We start from the raw sequence: 21,629 nt of genomic DNA, 5'->3' as shown, positions 1-21,629 counted from the left end.
CTTCTATGACCAGGTGACCTATCACCTGGATGAGGGAGAAGAGATTGATATCATATATCTTGACTTCAAAAAAGCTTTTCATCTGGTATCTCATGATCACCTCTTGGCCAAACTGCCCAGTTGTGGCCTTGGCTCCACCACGATCCGCTGGCTGGGAAATTGGCTCCGTGGTCAGAGCCAGAGGGTTGTAATTGATGGCAGTCACTCATCGTGGTGCCCTGTGACCAGTGGGGTTCCTCAAGGCTCTGTCCTTGGACCCATACTGTTCAACATCTTCATTAATGATGTGGACATTGGAGTCAGGAGTGGACTGGCCAAGTTCGCCAATGACACCAAACTTTGGGGCAAAGCATCCATGCCAGAAGATAGGCGGGTGATCCAGGCTGACCTGGACAAGCTCAGCAAATGGGCAGACGAGAACCTCATGGTGTTTAACACAGAAAAATGCAAGGTTCTCCACCTTGGGAGGAAAAACCTGCAGCATCCTTATAGGCTTGGCAGTGCTACGTTGGATAGCACTACAGAAGAAAGAGACTTGGGGGTCATCATTGACCACAAGATGAACATGAGCCTGCAATGCGATGCTGCAGCTAATAAAGCGACCAAAATGCTGGCTTGCATCCATAGGTGCTTCTTGAGCAAATCCTGGGATGTCATTCTCCCCTTGTACTCAGCCTTGGTGAGGCCGCAGCTGGAGTACTGCATCCAGTTTTGGGCTCCACAATTGAAAAAGGATGTGGAGAAGCTTGAGAGAGTCCAGAGGAGAGCCACGCGCATGATCAGAGGTCAGGAAAACAGATCTTACGATGATAGGCTGAGAGCCATGGGACTCTTTAGCCTGGAAAAGCGCAGGCTCAGGGGTGACCTGATGGCCACCTATAAGTTTATCAGGGGTGACCACCAGGATCTGGGGAAACGTTTGTTCACCAGAGCGCCCCAAGGGATGACGAGGTCAAACGGTCACAAACTCCTGCAAGACCGTTTCAGGCTGGACATAAGGAAGAATTTCTTTACTGTCCGAGCCCCCAAGGTCTGGAACAGTCTGCCATCGGAGGTGTTTCAAGCACCTACATTGAACACCTTCAAGAGTAAATTGGATGCTTATCTTGCTGGGATCCTATGACCCCAGCTGACTTCCTGCCCCTTGGGCAGGGGGCTGGACTCGATCTCCCGAGGTCCCTTCCAGCTCTGATGTCTATGAAATCTATGGAAAATGCCATTTGGAGTTAAAAGAAAAACTGCATCTTTTTAACCAAAGTGTTTAAAAAGAATGTTGTGAGCTGTTTAAAGGGAATACAAGCAGTTTTGGCCAAATGTCATGCTGTTACTAAAGTTAATTAGATCAAGGAAGGATGTTGCCATCCCACTTGGCTTCAAGATGTTCCTGCTGGAAATTGAGAATGTTTGCTCATCCTCTTCAGAACAGGGAAGTAAGCTGAGGGAAGTGCCAGGGAGATGCTGCAGTTTTACAGAGCTTGCACTGCAAATATATGGTGGTCTTTTCTGTTGATTTAGCACTCAGCAGCATGTTTGCCTGCTGAATGTTATGCTCCCTGACAGCTTGCCCTGCTCTCCAACTCTGTGCTCACTGCCAGTGGACCCGGATCCTTAGGCAGGGATACGCCAGGACAGTGCCCACTCTACTGAGAAAGGATCTTTCTTGATGTATCCTGCTGGCTCTGTCTTAAGAAACAAACATTCTAATGAAAGTGAAATGGGAAGTCCAAGTGCTTCTCTGTCTACATCCTATAAATAAAGATACAAGGGGACTAAGACAAGGGCCATGTCATTGGAGGGGTCTACTCCTGACTACCAGACCACCAAGATCAGGTGGATGATGATTTTTTAAATTACTAGCAATCATCCAAAGCACAGCAGTTGATGTAATGAGGGATCTTGATTACCCAAAGGGCATAGCTACACGTGCGCTTTAATGCACAGAAGCCTATTTTATTGTTCATTAAAGCATCACATCAAGAACTGTGCTAATACACTAATGTGCAGTAAAAAATAGGCTACTGTGCATTAAGTATCACTAACAAGCATGTGCTTTCATTACTGTACAGTAGGGCAGCTTAATGTGCATTTTATTTAGTACCTCACATTAGAGGTACTAAGTTTAATGTGCATTAGGAAAAGCGCATTAATGAATGTGTAGACATGCCCAGAAATCTGACAGCAGGTAGCAGACAGTCCAACAAATTCTTGGAGACAACTTTTTGCTACAGAAGGTAGAAAAAGGTACTAAAAAGAGATTCTTTGGGATTTTATATTAAGTGTTAGGAAGAACTAGTTGAGAATATGAAAGGAAACTGGGTTACAGTGGGTGCGTCTAAATGAGATATTACGTCACTATAGCAACATGCTATAGTAATGTAGCATCGGTGGGCACAAACTGACACTGCAGTTACATCACCATAGAGACACACTCCCTTGCTACAGTGTATTGCTACCGCCACATGGTGGCTAAAAATAATTATGGTTGCCAGAGTGGTGCAGTAATGGCTGTTATTGTGCTGTTATTTAGTATTTCCTAAAGGAAGTACTAGTATTTCCCATTAGTACTCAAGGAAGTACTAAATGATGGTGCAGTAACAATGGCACCATAGGGGCACATGTAGATGTGCCCATTGATTATGAAATGACAAAGCTCATGGTTGTTAGAAAGGGAAGGAGGGAGAAAAGCAGAACACAAATGGAAGATTTCAAAACCTCAGACTTGAACAAAACCCAGAGAATCGGTATGCAAGAACTTACACGAAAAAGGAAATTGGTGAGTTAGCAATCTCTTAAAGGAACAATTAACGGCAAAAGTACAAAAAGTCCCCATGCAAGGGAGAGACAGGAAGTATAACAAATGACGAATTTGAGTAAATCATGAGATCTTCAATGACCTAAAGATCAAAAAAAAAAGAAACTAGGTCAAATTACTAAGGATGAGTATAGAAAAATAGCAGGAACATGTCAGATCAAAGTCAGAAAGGTCAAGGCACATGATGAGATATAGTTAGCAAGGGATATAAAGGGCAGCAAGGAAGACCAAAGAAAGAACTGGCCCACTAATCAACCAAGGGATAGCTAATTTCAAGTGACGCTGATAAAGCCAAAATACTTAATGACTTTTGTGTTTCAATCTCTTATCATAAAAGGTTCACTTGGTGATAAGATGGCTAACACAGTTAGCATAGCTGGCAAGGAGGTAAGAACCCAGGCTATAATAGGAAAGGAGCAGATAGAGACCACTTGAGGAAGGCCAAGGTTTTCAGATTGGCTGATCCCGATTAAATTCATCTAGGGGACTGGCTGCAGCCACCTGGAAGCTCTTAGCAGTTACCTTTGAGAATGCAGGATGTGTGAGTTTCTAGAAAACAGAAAAGCAGCACACACACATTTAAAAAAATGTGGAAAGAAGAACCCAGGAAACTACAGATCAGTCAGCCTAACTTCAGTTTCCACAAAGATGAAAAGTGATGTTTTGATTTTTTTTCCTCAGCAAGCACCTAGGATATAAGTTAATATGGAACAGCCAATGTGGACTGGCCAAAAGCAAATCATAACAAACCAACCTCCTTTCTTTGTATGACACGACAATGTGGATAGGAAAGGAGCAGGAGATGTCTGTATCTAGGGACCTACTGAAATTATGATTTTCATAGAAACTGCAATTTTGGCAGGTTCCCTAACCCACCCCCCACCCCCTAAAGCCTCATGGCTGCTGTGGCCCAGCTGTGCAGCCCCCTGGGGGTGGAGGGGAAGAGGGGCTGCCAGCACAGCGAGATGGCTGCTACCTGTGCCAATCAGTGGTGAGGGGTGGGGGCTGAATGATGGACAGTCCTCCCAGCCAATCTGTGGTGAGGGGCAGGGCCATCAGGGCCCCTTGGCCAGAGGCATGGGAGGGCCTACTGCACTCAGCCTGGAAAATAGCTTCTGGCTTCTCAATCTGTGTGCAAAATCGGCCTGCAGCTGCCTCGAGTTCGGTAGCTATTTTGCACTTATTCCAGCATGAATAAGTGCAAAGTAGGTATGTATAATCAACTGCACACCCACAACATGGGATCACCTTGCTAGTCAGCAGTTCTGCAGAAAAGGATCTGGGCAATTTAATGAGTAAGAAATGGAACATGAGTCAAATTTGTCATACTATTGCAATAAAAAGTAAACTTCTCACTGGGATGTAGAAATAGACATGTCATATCTAAAAACATGTGAAGTAATCTTTCCCCTCTACTTAGCACTAATAAGGTTTCGGCTAGAGTACTGTTTTGGGCACGACACTTAAAGAAACATGTGGAACCATTTGAGGGAGTACACAGGAGAGAAACAAAAAATAATTAGAAAATATGGCCTATGGTAGGACTGAAAAAAATAGTTTGGTTGTTTAGGCTAGAGTAAAGCAGATCAAGGAGAGGCATGAAAACAGTCCTTGAATATGTAAAAGGCAGCTCCAAAGAAGCAGCTAAAAAGCAGTTCTCCACATCCAGTTGGGATAGGACAAGTACTAATGGGTTTAAATTGCAGCAAGGCAGTTAGATAAAACATTACAATATTTTTCTAACTGTTAGGATAGTGAAGATCTGGAATAGATTATCCAGAGAGGCTGTGGAACTGCTGTCCTTGGAGATTTTAAAGAAGAGATTAGGTAAACTTTTATCAGAAACAGTTTAGGTGCAGCTGATCCTGCCACAGGGCAGAGGAACAGACCAAATGACCTCTGGTGGTCCCTTCTGGCTCTATATTTTTATGACTGTGCATAAAAGCATTAGAAAACACAAGATATTGCTCCTGTATTCAAAAATGGGCAAAAGAGTGACCCTAATAATTACAGACCATGCAAGGTCTTAGAGAAGATCTTGAAGGAAAGAATAATCAAGGATATGGAAGTAAATAGAATATTGGACAAAACATGTCAGTTTATCCAAGACGATCAATGTAATATCCTTCCATAAGAAGATAAGTGACTTCTTAAACCAGGGCAGTGCAGTGAACCAAATCTATTTAGATTTAAGCAAAGCTTCTAATGCTGTTCCTCATAGGAAATTATTAGCTACACTGGAGAGACTGGGAATCAATGCTACACCTGTCCAAATAATCTGGAGCTTGCTAAAATAAGACCACAGTTGGATTACATGGACACGTGAGTGATGAATCTGGAGAGTGGTTGCTTGTGGTGGTTTTGGGACCCATCATGTATAACAGGGGTTGTCAACCGGGGTAGTTTAGATGGCCCTAGTGGGGTATGCATGGGTGGGCGAGGATGGAGTACCACCGCATCCTGCGCTGCCTGGCCGGACACGGGGGCAGGGGAAGCTCATGCAGCAACTGTTGCCACTCTGCATCCAGACACTCACCCTTTCCCCACCCTGCTCAATGGCCAGGGGGTACACTGCTCCACATCTGGCCTCCAGGGGTTACAACGATGCAAAAAGGTTGAAAACCCCTGATGTATAATAGCAGCAAACAAAGTTTCTGGGCAGTGGGCCAGAATGACCCAGTTGCAGCACAGTGTGATCAAAGACCACAGCCACCAAGTGTTGCAAAAGCCTCCTGGCTCCAAGCCATATCCAATGGTTCTGGCCTATGGGCCATAGTTTGCCAACCCCTGCTCTTATAACACTAATTTGCAACCTTTGTGCAGAAGCTGAATGTGTGTTATAAAACTTATGAATGGTGATAAAATAGGGGAAGGGAATTATATTTGAAGCAATAGAAATGGTATGAAATTTAATGGCATGAAGTGCTAATCATGCACTTAAGAATTAATAACAAGAACAACACTTGATCTAGAAAAAAAAGCAATTATGGGAATTCTTGTGTCCTATTGTGGTCAGGCTAGAACATACTGACTTTTACTAACCAAGATGTAACTGAGTTAGCCTTTCCTCAAATGATCTCTCATCTGTGACTCAGCTCCTTCTATACTATTTCCCATAGCCTTGCTTATAATAACTTAGCCTAAGAAACTCAATGCAGCCTAAGAACTACTAAAACAACTATCATACAAGTTAACGGGATTCAAACTCAACACCAAGGTCAAGACTATCCCCATGGTAGGACTGAAAGGCAACTTTATCTCCATTTGGGAAATGTTTAGTAATCCTATACCCTGGGAGTCATCTTCCACATTTCTTTCTGATAGGAAGGAATTTGTTTCCCTTTGTGAATGCTTTTTGGGTAGCTGTGGTTTTGTTTTTCATCTTCTTCCAAAGTTCTGGACATTGGCCATAGCTAAAGGTGAAAGCTTTGACTGGGGTGCACTGGTGCTCCTCCCAGTACTTAAATGCTGCTCAGGTATGTGCCTAAAGGATCTTGTTCTTCAGCTTAGGGTCCAACTGATTACCCAGTTTGGGTTAAGATAGGAATTTTCTCACAGATCAGGCTGGCAAGAACTGTGGATGTTTTTGCCTTCATCTGTAGTGTGGGCATAGTTTTAGAAACATAGCTAATGAGAGTTGGAAAGGATCTCAGGAGGTCCTCTAATCCAACCCCTGCTCAAAAGCAGGACCATCCCCAACTAGATCATCAGTCTTCTTTCTGGGATCACCTGAACACATGAAGTATATACTCTATTTAACTGCACAGCCTTGGGACTGAAAAGGTCTATGCACTTATCCAGAACATGCACTAATCCAAACCTAATGCTTAATGAATACACAGCACTGTCAATGCTCTGGTATTACTAGCCCCAAAACTGACTAGTTTTAGGGCTTCTGATAGGTTGGGGCTGTTCTTAGAAGCCTGGAAAATGTGGTGACAATTTCATGGCTGTGAACTCTCGTTTTCAAGTCTTCTAATAGCAGATCTTAGACTGCTTCTCTTTCACCATTTTTGAGGCAGTTAAACAGTTACACTTAGTTACAAAGTAGCGAGCTACAGTTACTATGTACTTACAGTTTTAGTCAGTTAGTTAGGACTCAGTTAATGAGACCAATTAAGTTACAAAGTAGACAACAGTGGGGGAACATAATGAAATCACAGAAGAGTAGGGCTGAGAGGGATCTCTCAGGAGATCTTCTAGTTCAACCCTCTGCTCAAGCAAGGATCTAGCCTGTTTAGACACATGTGCATCTACTCTGCGCTTCAAGGCTCCCAAGGATGCAGGTGCCAATGCCTCCCTAGGCACACCGATTTACAGCAGACTGGTGCTTGTTACCATGTAAGAAACAGATACAAAATTCTTGTTGGCTTTGTCTTAATCAAGTTACATACATATTCAATATGCATATAGGTGTAATACACTGTATTAAATTATTAAGTTCACCACCATTACAGTGGCAGGGCATTGGCAGTTACCTGTAGCACCTTTTGAAATAACACAAAAAACCCAAAAACAACTCCCCCACCAACCTCCCCTCCCTCTTCAAAAAAAAAAAAAAAAAAAAGAAACCCAAGCAAAAACACCCAACAAGGAACTTTGTGGCTTTCATGTGAGGGGTTGCAGTGCATGATTTTTAGGACTCCTTGGATAATGGCTGCCAGAGAACATGAATGGACTGGATGTGATGGCCCAGGAGGCCCCTTCCAGTCTGATGTTCCTATGTATGCTCCAAAGTGCCTTTGTGCAACACTGCCTTTGACAGGATCATAAGCGACAACTCTACTTGCTAGAAGCCTACAAAGAAAATAAGCCTTCCAACCCTACTGTCAGCTTGAAGGATTTTTCTTCAGCTTTGATACAATGCTAGAAGCCTTGCTGATGGACCAGCAGAAGGTGAGTTCTCATCCTAATGCTACCTGAATGCTCCTATACATCTAGTTTTTATGCCAAACACTGAGGATTGTTCCAGAGGGTACATGCACTCCTCATTGAAAAGGGGAAATGGGGGAAAAAAGATCAAATTATTTGTGGGTGGGTTTTTCACTTAAAATAAATAAATAAAAACAAACAAACAAAAAACCCCAAAGCCTGGGGGGATGGACATTCCCTTCTTTCCTATACATGTATACTTATATACCATGTGCTGAAGATGCCTAAAGAGAGAATCTCTCAGCTGCTGGTCTGCAAAGACTTTCTTCTTTAGCTAAAGGTTTTATTTTCCAAACAGATTTAATCAAACTGGTTCTGCTTTACTTGTTTGTGTACTTCAATATCTACTTGAAAACCCCAAGTTCCACTGGGAAATTTATATGGTCAGGCAACCCCAACAGAACAATTTTTAAAAACTGATCTAAAAGTAGATGCACAAGATTTGGTATCTTCCCGCCTCCCCTCCACCCCTTGAAATCAGTGTTTGAACAGATTTAAAATCCAAGTGGTATGTGTTGACAAACTCTGGATTTTGTGTTCAAGGTGTTCAACTGAGTTCCCTTGAAAGTGACTTGTATAGTTTTAAATCTGCACCCTCAAAGGCTTAACATTTTATGCAGATCTCGCCTTAAAGAGTTCACTCCCAATTTTTTTTTTTTATTTAAATAGATTTCTGTTGAGTTCTCTCCCTTCTCCATCTTCTTCCACCATAATCTAAACATTGTGAAATGAGTTAGTGCATGTACAGAATTTTGTTTATAAAAGTTGTGAATGTGACGAGCTAGCTGGCAGTGACTTAGCCCAGGGGTTTTGAAAGGGCAAAAGATGATTGAAGGACTTGGGATTCCCTTTCCTCACCAATCAGGCCCCAGAGACTCACCCTCCATGTCCCCTGATTGGCCCCATGGGTCACCTGGAGGGACATAAAAGGGGCAGCGTGGCTGACTCAGGAGAGACCAGCAAGGGACCACAAGGAAGGAGCTTCAAAGAGCCGGGCCAGCGGGGTGGAAGCAGTTGCCCCAGAAGCACCTGAAGGAGCAGGACCTGCAGGCAGCAGCTGGACCCTCAGCAGTGTGGTGTGCGGCCGGCAGGAAAGGCTCCTTGCTGGGCTCCAGGATCCCCTACGAGAAGCTCTGGCTAGCAGGAGAGGCTCCCCATTTTCAGCAAGGATCTGAGCAGTGACCTGAGAGGTTCCCAGCCCTGCTTCCAGCTCCTCCAATAAGAGGCCAGGCAGCTCAATGTGAGGCCGGGGTTCAGGAAAGGTCAAGACCCCTTGCAGGATGGTATAGTACTGGTGGCTGTGTGGTAGAGTTTCTGCTTACCATGTGGGAGATCCTAGTTCAAGTCAGAGCTGGGGTGAGTGAAGTAATAGGGAGGAATTCTTGTTGCAGTGGAAAGGGGTCATTGTGTTCCCCTCTAGTATACCTTATAATTGGACATCTTGTATTTTATGCCTTTTATATTTCACCAGCCAGTATTGTTTGTTCTTCTGTTTGTTTTATATTTTATCAGCTGGATGAATATGTCTGTGATTGTAAGTGTCTAACTTCTGTTGAATCCTGCCCCCTCCCTCAGTGTCCCCAATACCCCCTGGTTTATATTGGTTATGTTCCCAGTACTGTTCTCTCATTAAAAGGTATATGGTCAAGTCCCCAGTGGTGGTCTGGCTCTCCTCTATAGGGGTAGGAGAGTCCCTACACCTCCCACAGTGCTCGTGCACCTGCTTTGATCCCTTCAATTGGAGAGGGGGCACATATCTTGGACTACTGCCCAAGTTACATAAAGATTTGTTTATGCACAGCTGATCAATTCTGCTTGAAAATTTTGATTAATAATTGTTCTATCCTGGTATGTCCGCATGTCAACATGGAATCCAGCACTGCTGACAGAGGCTGTGTCCATATCATAACCCTTACAAATTAGAGGCAAGAATTGGTTGTTACATCTTAATGGCCATCTACACAGGTGCAAAAACCTTGGAGCAGTGGATTAGTTGAAACCAAAGGGACCCAGTTTGTTCCAAACCTCTCTGGAAGGGGCTGGTCAATACTCTCTGGAGTATTCAAGAGCTAGAAACACAGAAGTAAGAAACAATGCTGGCAATCATCTAATCCTTCTAGTTTGCTGAGCCCCCAGCCTTGGCAAGTCTGTTCTTCCCCCTGGGCCCCTGGCCCTAGTCTGGTTTCCACCTGTCCTAGGCTTCAGCCTCTTTCCAGGCTTTAGTCCTCCTTGGACTAAGCCTGATCTGGCTTCAGCCTCCCATTCTCTGGGCCCTTGTGCCCTGTATGGACACTGTGCCTATCCCTGGCACCAGCCCAAAGCCCTCTGGATCCTGACCCCAAGCTAGGATGCCTAAGAGTGCTTTGCTAGGCACCCCTTTGTGGCCCTGTAGCCACAAACCAGTCCTCCAGTTCTTAATGCAGGCATAAACACAACATAAACCTAAGCAAGATGCCTTGTGAATTAAAAGTCTTCCCCACTCTGGGTCAATGTCCTTACACGTCATACATCCCTTGGAGCCATCTCATCCTGGCTTTCATGCTTGGCTTCTTTGTCATGCCACTCCCCACATGACAAAGAATGGGCAGAGAGCAAACACCAACAGGAAGAAACACTGGGTACTCGTCATCAGAGACTCCATCCTATGAGGACTGGAAGGTCCTATCTGCCGGCCTGACCCCATGATGTGAGAGTCTGCTTCATGCCTGGGGCTTGGGTTAGGGACATCACGGAGAGGATCCCGGCCTACATCTGGCCTGCAGACCAGTACCCCATGGCTGTCATCCATGTGGGGATGAACGTGGCCAGGGGCAACCCTGATCGCCTTATGAAGGATTTCAAGGCTCTGGGGGACAAGCTTAAGGAGACAGGGGTGCAGGTGGTATTCTCCGCTCTTCTTCCAGTGAGTAGGCGGTGACGGTGACACGGGGCCTGCATTGGCAAGGTCAGCCGGCACTTACGCAGTTGTTGCCACCAGCCAGGCCTTGGGTTCCTAATGACCCATGCTTTCGGGCGGGGGACTTGCTGGGGTGGAATGGGGTTCACCTCTCTCCTAAAGCCAAGTGTGTCTTCTCTTCCAAGTTGGCTGATCTCATACGGCAAACTTCAAACTAGCCTCGCTGGAGGAGGGGGCCGCAGGAAGACAAGGAGACACCACCCGAGTAAGACAGGAGACAAATGCAAGGAGTGCCCAGGTAAGAAACAGGGGTCCGGACAGCCTGCCAAATTGGGGGGTGGCACATGCAGCTAGGCAAGGCCTTAAATGCCTATATACCAATGCTTGTAGTATGTGGAACAAACAGGAGGAACTTGCCCTCAGAATAGCCAGTTCAGACCCGGACATAATAGGGCTTACAGAAACTTGGTGTGATTCATCCCACGACTGGGCAGTTAGCATTAGGGGCTATAGGCTTTACAGGCAGAATAGAGAAGGAAGGAAAGGTGGGGGTGTGGCGCCCTATGTCAAGGAGCAATACACATCCTCTGCCAGCAGAATGAGGTCAGAGGGGCCAGCTGAAGTGCTCTGGGTCAAGATACAAGGGGGCTGTGGGGAGAGGGATCTAATGGTGGGGGTCTACTACAGACCCCCCAACCAAGGGGAGGAGCTGGACCGGGAATTTTTGGCCAGCTTGCAGAGGCACCTAAGGCAAGGGACATAGTTGTTATGGGTGATTTAAATTACCTGGACATCTGCTGGGAGGAACAGTCAGCCAGGTCGGACCGTTCTAGGAGGTTCCTGGCTGAGATACAGGACCTCCCCTTAATTCAGGAGGTGCACAGTCCCACCAGAGGAAATGCCCTGTTGGATCTGGTCCTGGCCACAGGCGATGACCTGGTAAGGAGCCTCCAGGTCCTCGACCACCTGGGTGATAGCGATCATCGCTTGCTGGAATTCACCATCCAGCACAGAGTGTCAAGGGCCTGCAGCAAGGCAGTAGCCCTAGACTTCAGGAGGGCCAACTTCAATGAGTTGAGGAGATTAGTGGGAGAGGCTCTGGGGTTCTCGAGAGCAGGGGAGCTCAGTGCCAAAGATGAGCGGTCGTTCCTTAAGGAGACAATACTCAGGGCCCAAGGGGTGACCATCCCAACAAGAAGCAAGGGGGGCAGGAGTGCCCGAAAGCCCCTCGGCTCACCAAGGGCATCCGGGAATGCCTGATTGCCAAAAAGGTGGCATACACCCGGTGGAAGGGGGGTGCTATCTCCAAAGAGGAGTATACCTCCTCTGCTCGGGCCTGTAGGGGGACTGTCAGGAAAGCTAAGGCAGACAGAGCTAGGACTAGCATCCAAGATCAAAGATAAAGTCCTTTTTCAAATATATAGGGAGGATGAGGAAGGCACCGGGAAACGTGGGGGCCCTGCAAGATCCTCTGGGCAACCTGGTGGTTGCGCCAGAGGAGAAAGCAGACCTCTTTAACCAATTCTTCACCTCTGTTTTCTTGTGCAGGGACCAGGACTTCCCCACCGTGATGCAAGACGGACTAGAGGGGAATGCCTCCAGACCTCAGGTTGGGGAGGACCGGGTTAGAGAGCTTCTGGAGGGGCTGGATGTGTTCAAATCAGCGGGTCCAGATGCGGGCCCAGGGTGTTGAGGGAGCTAGCAGGGGTTATTGCAGGGCCTTTGGCACAGCTTTACGAGTGCTTGTGGTGCTCAGGCCAGGTGCCAAATGATTGGAAGATAGCCAACGTGGAAGATAGCCACATCTTTAAAAAAGGGAGGAGGGAGGACCCAGGCAACTATAAGCCCGTCAGTCTTACCTCAATCCAAGGAGCACATCTGTGATGGGCCAGCTTCAGGGATGATTCTCAACGGCAACCAGCATGGTTTCATTAGGGGCAGGTCATGTCAGACCAGCCTGATTGCCTTTTATGATCAGGTTACAAAGGCAATGGATGCAGGTGTCGCTGTGGACGTAGTCTTTCTAGACTTCAGCAAGGCCTTTGACACCGTCTCCCATCCCATCCTTATTAAAAAACTAGGCGACTATGGCATTGATGCCTACACAGTCAGATGGACTGCAGATTGGCTGAAGGGTCATACTCAGAGGGTGGTGGTGGATGGGTCATACTCAACCTGGGGGGAAGTGGGAAGCAGAGTTCCCCAGGGCTCGGTCCTTGGGCCCACGCTATTCAATTTTTTTTATTTTTTTTTTTAAATCAGTGATTTGGACGACAGGGTGAAAAGCAATTTGCTGATGATACCAAAATTTGGGGTGAGGTGAACACGCTAGTAGGGAGAAAAAGACTGCAGCAAGACCTGGATAGGTTACACGGGTGGGCTAACAAAAACAGGATGCACTTCAGTACTGACAAGTGCAGGGTGCTGCACTTGGGCAGTAGTAACCAGCAGAACACTTATAAGATGGGGAAACTCCCTTCTTGAGAGCACAGAGGCAGAAGGGGATCTTGGAGTCATTATTGATTCCAAGATGAACATAGGACGACAATGCGAGGTCACAGTTGGCAGGACTAACCGGGCCTTGTCACGCATCCACAGGTGCATCTCAAGTAGGGCCAAGGAGGTGATCCTCCCCTTCTACACGACACTAGTCAGGCCACAGCTGGAGTACTGTGTCCAGTTCTGTGCATCAGGAGGGATGTGGACAACATTGAGAGGGTCCAGGGGAGGGCCACCTGCATGATCTGGGGACAACAGGGCAGACCCTACAATGAGAGACTGCGGGACCTGAACCTGTTCAGCCTTCACAAGAGAAGGCTGAGGGGGGACCTGATGACGGTCTACAAACTCACTAGGGGGGACCAGAAGGGTTTGGCAGAGACTTTGTTTCCCCTAGCGCCCCCTGGCATAACAAGGAATAACAGCCACAAGTTGTTGGAGAGTAGATTTAGATTAGACATCTGTAAGAACTACTTCACAGTCAGGGCAGCTAGGATCTGGAACCAACTTCCTAAGGAAGTGGTGCTGGCTCCTACTCTGGGGCTCTTTAAGAAGAGACTTGATGCTTACCTGGCTGGAGTCATTTGAGCCCAGTTTTTCTGCCCAGGTGGGGGGTCGGACTTGAAGATCTACAAGGTTCCCTCCAACCCTACTTCTATGATTCTATGAGCCCTTCTTCCTTGGGAGTTCCTCTCCCCATTACTTGCAGGGCCAGACTGACTGCCTGATCTCAGGCACTGGTCTTATGTAGCTTCCAAAGCCCCACACCTTCCGGTCAGGTGGCTCTCTAGCTATGCACAGGGGTTTTCAGTTTGGGCCTGATGACCAGCCTGTCTTTACCTACTGTGGCTTAGCTCTGCTGCTCATAGCTTCCACTTCTAGATTTTTGCCTCTTAGCTGCTTGCTGTGAAGTAACTAGCTCCAGGACAGTTTTTCCCCTGGTGGTAACTCCTATCCCATTTTTACTGGGCTTTTTGGCAGTTAGCCTGCTTCCTGGCTGCCAGCCCCCATACAGCAAGCTCCATCTGCTGTTCTCTTCTTATAGTAACAGGGCCCTTTGGGTCCCTGTTATGAGAGCCAAGTCCACTATGGATAACTGTATTTAGAAATCTCTTACGATTCAAATGCTCAGACACTGCAGTGACAGCAACCCTAAGTATTCCAAAAATGGAGACAGATCCCTGCTCTGATTGTAAGCTGTTCTGAAGAATGGACTGGATGACACCAGTCATGTAACCTTGGAAGATAGTGGATCAAAGCAGGGAGACACCATGGAGGAAGGGAGAACTGAAATAGTATTAAATTCTACAGTGTACAGAGATAATGTGATGACTGCATCCATGACAATATGCCATAAGCCAAACCAGGAAAATGTGGAAGATGGCTGGGCTCATAAAACTTGAATTGAACTCAGTCCTAAATCCCAGTTATTTTACTTCCCCAGAACATTAAAGCCACTCCCATTCCTTTCACCTATTCAATTTCTTCTTGCTATTTAGCGTAGGACTGGAGCATCACTCCTTTTTGTAGAAATCAGATCTAAAGAAGAACCAGAAAATGTTTATTCTACAAGTCTGGGAAAGATTCTGGAGATTCATGACAGAGGCTGACAATACAATGGTTATATATAATTAAGAGCCTTTAAAATTTTCTAGAGATTAGATTATATGAGACATAATTGGTCTCTTGTAATTGGTTGGTAAGGCTACCAACAAGGATATTGTGCATGAAGTTTATTTAGACCATAGTAACTCCTTGGAAAACTGCCATCTACAGTAAAAGCTGCGGCCTTAGCTTGGCTAGATAAAAAGTGTTATTGGCCAGTGCTGTTGCCTCACGATAATTTACATGACTGCTTTCATCTGATTAAACTGGAATGATTTATTTATTCATGAAAAAGGAACTTGAATACTTCTTTTCCCTGCCATCTGTCAGAATGGAGATATTAGTGTTGGCCAAAGATATAGTATATAATGGAGATGAGGTTCACCTCAGGCATATCCACAAAGAACTGCAACCTGAAAATATACTGGTTTTAAAAAAGGTTTATATCACTTGACAAATGTCATCTCTAGCTCTCTCCTTCAACTGCTGAATTTCAGCTCCCATATGACTCTTTCCACCCATTGATTTTAAAGCACTTGTAAAGAGGAGTAAAGATCATGGTTCCTATTATACCTATGGGAAAACTGAGACAGAGAGACATTACATGACTTACATAAGACTAGAGAGTAGAAGATACGTTGCAATTAGCAACAGGTTTAGGAGGAAGGAAATCAGATACCTGATCCATTTCTTTCCCACTATGTAGATTTCTAGTGATTTGTTAAGGTATTATCCCCTTGGATTCACACCCTGTATAAGGAAATGGCAGCTTGGAAAACAGACAGATTACTCCATCTCCTCTTATTTTAGCTATTTAACATAAAGTAGCCTCCACCGGTTAGGGGAACTGAAGTTGAATGAATGTAAGGGATCATCTCTGTCTGCTTGTTCTTAACAGCTGTTGTAGTTTAGAATAGGTCCTTGGGAACTGCCCACCATTTAGACATTGCTCTTCTCCTCACCACTGACACTTCCCTTACATGTCCAGAGGAGCTAGTTTTGCTGGTTCTTGCAGGTAAGGACTCCCCCACAGCAGGGATATTGCTGTGTTGGCCAGATCCAGCCAGTTTGCAGCACCTTTGCCTTGCCAGGTGCTCAAAGTAGCTGATAAAGGGGGGAGGCAATCTGCCTCATGCTTTTGAAGCACTTTGCAAACATAAACTATTGTATTTTATTGCCTACAAGCACCAATGCTCCTTTCCCCTCAAAATCAACCCCCTTCCCACCTTGGGTTTTATATCTAAAGCAGGGAAGCTGATTTTCTGCCTGGGGTATAAACACCCTACTTTGATTCCTGCTCCATTGTGCAGCAGCTGTTGCGGCTGAGGGAGTCGGTTGACTTAATGGATCATTGTTCTTCACTCCACAGGCATTAACAACCATCTCTCCTTTTTAATTGTCCTGATGTTCCATTAATCATGCTAATCAGTCTTTGGGCAATTCTGCTGTCTATTACATGCTCCTAGTCTCTTTCCTCCTATTTGGAAGCCCTGGGAACACTTTAACTCTTTTCAAAGCCATAGATCCATCCCTGGAGACCAATCTTCAGCAGCAGCTAGGGTTCTTAGTTAAGCAGTTTTTAATCTTTTAGTCTTTTTAGTCTTTAGTTAAGCAGGAAAGGGAGGGTGTCAGCTGAAGATTAGATTCTGTTCCTGCTTTATGGAGCCATAACTCTGTAACGACCCTTATTTTTCCTTTAAAAAACAAGGTATGTATTATATTCAGGGACATGTGATATGAGATAAAATTTAGTAAGTTGTGAGGACAAGGACTATCCCCCTTTTTGTCACATGGAACTGAGGCAGAGAGGGTAAAAACTCACTGAAGGCCACGTAGAGAATCAATGGCAGCTCTGGGTCAGAGCTTTGGGGGAGGAGGTCCTGCCTCCCAGCCCAAGCTCTGCACACAGACTCTCAATTTTTCTTGGAAACTCCCATGGAATGAGGATATTAATAATTTTTCCAGGGACATAAATTGTCACATGGAAACATTAATGGGCTCAAGATATTTTCCAAGATAATCTCTGAACATCCAAAAACAGTAGCAATTATTTTGCACTGTACATTATGCAAAGAAAGCGTTTGGCACAGAGATGAAAGATTGTAGCTTAATTAAAAAAGTAGACAGAACCAAAACATTGGCCTGACAGGATCAGAAAGACAACAAGCAACAACTTCTATGGGAGGGCAGGATCGACAAGCTTGATTAAAATCTTTGAGGGCATGAAATTGAGAGGAGATGTTGAGGGAAATAGCATACAGATGTGAGCACAAGAAGAGTTTCACCTGAGTATTGTCTGAAAAATTAATGTTTGTATAAAGTCTGCACAGGCAACCATGACAGTGACATAATAGGTTTGTTAAAAAATATGCTAGCCTGATAACATAAATGGCTACAGATGAGGGAGTGACACATTGTGCGCTCCTGTATCAGCCTTGGGTCCTATTTTGCATATGCTAGATATCAAGGAAGTGATAAAAGGAGTATGCAGGGAAGTGCCCAGGTGTGCACATAATACAGAGTTCAGTGGGACAGCTGATTCCAAAGATATATCCAAAATTATGACAAGCTGCAAAACTCCAAGGAGAAGAAAGGCCTGAGAACGGCAGTGCAAAAGATGCTACAACCCCATCTTAGTGCATGGGAGGAAACAGAAGTGCAGACTATCAGAAAAGAACACAAGGAGCTGGTAAGGTCACACATGGAGCATGGTACAGAGGTTTGAGAAGGGAGAAACTGAGAAAGGAGAGAAGAGTGTACCAAGGCTCTCCAGATCTCTAGCTACAGAATGAGGAAAGAGTGGAGCAATCACGTTTCTTTGGTGTTGTTTTCAAGTTGAAGGAATTTGACTATGGAGCACAAATCCCAAAGAGATATCAGGATTCTGGATTTGCTTGTATGCCCAGAATCTCCTTCACTCCAGTTCCTTTGGGATGAGGATTCTGTGAATTCCTTGGACAGAGTCCACCAGGTCCAGAAGAATATTATTACGAAGTCTCAGATGTTGAAGGAGAACTCCACATGATTCTAGGCAATATCAGGAGATCTTAAAAACATACCATATGATGTGATGGTAGTATGTTTGAGCTGCTTGAGGTTTTAACGCTGACATCATTTAAACAACAGCACTGTTGGCAGCACTGCTGGCTGTTTTAAGAAGAAACATGTTTGGTCCACAAGCCCAAACAGACCCTATCCTGAAATACTTAAATCAGACCTGCTCACTATCATAGAATCCCCAGGAGAGGGATCCAGAACAACCAGTGTACAGCGTAAGGAGCTGTCAGGAAAGTGCACTCAGTATTCACAGTCATGAACTTCTCTGCTGGAGGTAGGTGCTTCAACCCTCCAAGAAGTGAACAAGGTTCTCTTTACATTCAGTACAGAGGCAGGAGTGGTACAACCTTCTTTTATACAGTAACACCATGGTTTAAGCACTAGACTGCTGTAGTATAATGAAATAGCCATCAGACAGGGACTGGTGTGCAATTCTCCCCCCTCCCAGGCAGGTGGCCCCAACCAGATTCAGAGTTGGGCTCACCCTTGCACCTGCCTCTCAATGGCCCGAAGAATCTCTCACTATTCCACACACTGTAGAGCAAGGAGGTTGGAAGCTTCCCTCTCTCCACCGCACCCTGCCTCCCACCTTATAATAGCCTACTACCCCGTGGTTAGGGTACTTCCCTGGAAGAGGCAAAATGGGTATTTTAAATTCCTCAGGCAGAAGAAAGAACTGAAACCACGTCTCACATCCTAGATGAAGACTTTGAACATTGAGCTATTAAACAAGGTGGGAAGGGTCAGCACTACTGCTGTACCCTTCTCCCGGGCTAGGGAGAGCTTGATCTAATACAACACATCTTTAGGCAAGATAGGGCAGGGTAACACTTGCCTGATATGGCCATATTGATAGAGGCTAGGCATGAGATAAGCGTCCCAGCACTGTGAAGGCTCAAGTACTTCAGAGCATATGCAGAAGCAGAGCTATAGGCATCTGGGGGAGTTAGGTGGGCACTGAGCAGGAGGGACTTAAGAAGTCTAGCTCTAGACTTAGGCTCTTGAATAATTCCAAAGGAGTTTCTCTGCCAGATCTTATAGTTACTGACTGAAAGTTGCCAAAAGCGGAACTGTTTTCAGTTTTTCAATTAAAAGCTGAAAGTTCCTCTTTATATTTTCTATTAAAAAGATTCATTTTCATGGCTGTTTGCCAAGCAGGCAGCACAGTTTCTGACCAATTCTAGTATGATGACAATATGCATAACTAGATGCATTTTCATGTAAATAATTATAGTGTGCTTAGAGCTGAATAAACACCCCATACCTTCCAAAGCACTTAAACACCGGCCTCTTTGGGCTCCTAAGGGCACAGCCATGAAACAAATTTACCGTGCCAGGCAACAGCCCCGTTAAACATGTTATATCTGTGTATGCACACCATTCTGAACTGGCCGCAGTGTTGCTGAGTTGGTATGGTGCTGAAGGACCAGGTGCAGGCCTGCCCAATTTATATGCCACTAATACTCCCAAAGCCCATACTTCATATCCCAGCTAAAAGCCTCTGTGCCAAATTTCTTTGAATGGGCATGCACAAAGCTGACGAAGTGCTGATGCTGCCCCACAGTAACACACTTCTCAAAGCCCTTACTCACAGTGAAATAGGGTTTGGAATTTGGCAGTCTCTCTCCCAGTACCATCCAGTTGTATAGCCATGCTCAGAGCACATCTAAGCCAGAAGCACTCTTCTCAAAAGACAGCTGGAGGGCATGTACACAAACAAATGTCAGACTTTGGGAACAGCTGACCTAGAAGTTTGGCATTGTTTCACAGTGTTGCAACATCCTTTGAGGATCTGGCTCCAAGTCTCTCAGAATCAGTAATGTTAAAATCCTAACTAACTCTTAGTCTAAGATCATTATGACTAGAATACAGGATAGGTTTATGAGCGACTGACTCCATCTTCCTGTCTACAATAGTCAATATATGCTGTGTATATGTATGTGTGTATGTGTGGTTGCAGCAAAGCTGTGTACAAAGCCTTCACTTCTCAGCTGGTCAGCCAAAAGGGCTGATGACAGTCCTCCCCTCTGCCATAAAACTCTTTAGCCTGTCTGCAGAATTTTAATTTCATGGCTCATATCAGTTCTCACTAAAATCAACAGAAAGTCTCATTCATCGACTTTAATAGGAACCGGATCAATCCCCAATTGATTTGTAGCTTGTGCAAAGTCTCTAGCCACTTTATATGTTGCCAATGCTTTGGCACACACAGCAACTTCATACAATGGGTGCCAGAATCATCATAGTCAGTGGAGCTCATCTGGGATGAACTTGGCATTGACCATTTCCAAACTCTAGAGCATCAGTTGATCAGCATCACTTATGCTTTGCCTACAACAGACAATTGCTGGCAGTGCTAGTTGAATAAACAGAATGAAAGGCATTCAACAAGGAAATAGGAAAATAATCAGTAGTTTGTTTTTTTTAACAAAGCTAAAGGTTAATCTGAGGCTGAAGCAGTTTTGCCTTCTGGTTTTATTGCTTCAATCTGTCCTGGGTCTGAACTAGATTCCATTTTATACCAAGCCCTGGCATTCAGGGAGGACGGGGTGGAGGGATGGAGGGTTCACTTAAATGTTTGAGCCTGTGTGTAAACAAAGAGAAAATGAGTTAAGGGTGGAATCCCTGGAGGCATGCAGCATTGATCTAACCTTTCTCCCTGAAGTCAAGGAGAGGGATACCATTGATTCTGGGATAAAAAGAATTCAGTCAATGCCAAGCACTTCTGAAATGCTACCATCAGAGTCAAATCTTGCTTCAGTTTTATGTGCCTACGTGCTACTTCTCTGTCCATTTTTGGCATTTACAGATATTAGAGTCTGTTTCCACCTACAAAGTTATGCTTCCCCTTGTAAGCATGCTCAGAAGATTCCACGATGGCTACTGTATATGCTCTTACGATGGAAGAGTATTACCCCGTAGGGGCACAGGAGCCCCCACAAGTGTGGTTAGAGTTAAATCCACAACCAGCCACTGATGCCACAGGAGGACAGCTCTCCCACCTTTTAGCCTCAATGCCTAATGGTCAGTGCCCTGCTGGCTAAGTAATAGCCACCCTTTTAAAACCCTACAGGCCCTGGGCTCTAACACCAGTCCCTGACCTCAGTGGGGTTTAATCATCACTAGCTGCAATAGATAAAGAATTATAAGACAGCTTCTCTCTCACTAGGGAGAAGGAACAGGGCTACTGCCCTTACAGGACAGCATCCATTTTACTGAACAAAGCAGAAGATGCAGGTTCAAAACTAGGTCTGTGCAAAGCTTCAAGTGCTGATTCGATTCAGAGGCGATTTGGCAGCCGACTCTCCAAATCCAAATTGAATCAGGGGACCAATTAAAAGGTCCAAATCACTTAGAAGCTCTATGAATCTTCGGAAAAGATTTGGAGAGCTTTGATGATTCAGACAGTCCCCGCTGGCTGCAGCAGGGAGCTGCAGCTGACTCCAAACTGGTAAGTACTAGGGGTGGACGAGAGGAGCTGGCGGAGGGGACCATGAGGGGATCCCTGCCAGCCCCCAGCCCCTGCCTGTCCCCCCAGCCCCCCCGATCCACACCTGCTCCCCCAGCCCCCCCATGGCTCCCCACCTGCGCCAGCTCCTGGCCCTTTATAAAAAGGCCCTGGTGCTCACCAGGTGCTGCCAGGCAAGAGGGGTTATCCCTGCGGCCTCCCCACTGCCCTATGCTGCCATTGCCGGGCTGGGGGTGATGGGCCTGGCTGATTCAGAGATCTGGCCAAATTGATTCGGGACTGTGATTCAGATCAATGAATCAAATCATTGTCCCCTGAATCGGCTGAATCTGAAGTGAATACTAGCCGCTTTGCACAGA

The 21,629-nt window shown here is 45.5% G+C and overlaps 1 protein-coding gene across 23 annotated transcripts in view; it reads right to left on the bottom strand.

Annotated features, from left to right (window-relative positions):
• The window catches only part of TLR5 (toll like receptor 5), a 158,271-nt gene that overhangs the window by 134,022 nt on the left and 2,620 nt on the right, over positions 1 to 21,629 (bottom strand). For 2 of the 23 annotated variants that reach the window (XR_016442494.1, XM_090048275.1), the window contains exon 3: positions 19,394 to 19,498. The exons of the other annotated variants lie outside the window; for them this stretch is intronic. Coding sequence is in view for 1 of the 2 variants with exons in the window: in XM_090048275.1 (XP_089904401.1) it covers positions 19,394 to 19,454 (61 nt within the window). In the remaining variant the exon portion in view is untranslated. The remainder of the gene's footprint in view (positions 1 to 19,393; positions 19,499 to 21,629) is intronic. 23 annotated transcript variants of the gene reach the window in all.

Source organism: Crocodylus siamensis, chromosome 1 (assembly GCF_052110815.1).
Source record: "Crocodylus siamensis isolate JL-2025a chromosome 1, ASM5211081v1, whole genome shotgun sequence".
NCBI classification, from domain to species: Eukaryota; Metazoa; Chordata; order Crocodylia; family Crocodylidae; genus Crocodylus; species Crocodylus siamensis.
The sequence above is the reverse complement of the archived record's forward strand: the minus strand, read 5'-3'. Positions and strand labels throughout refer to the sequence as shown.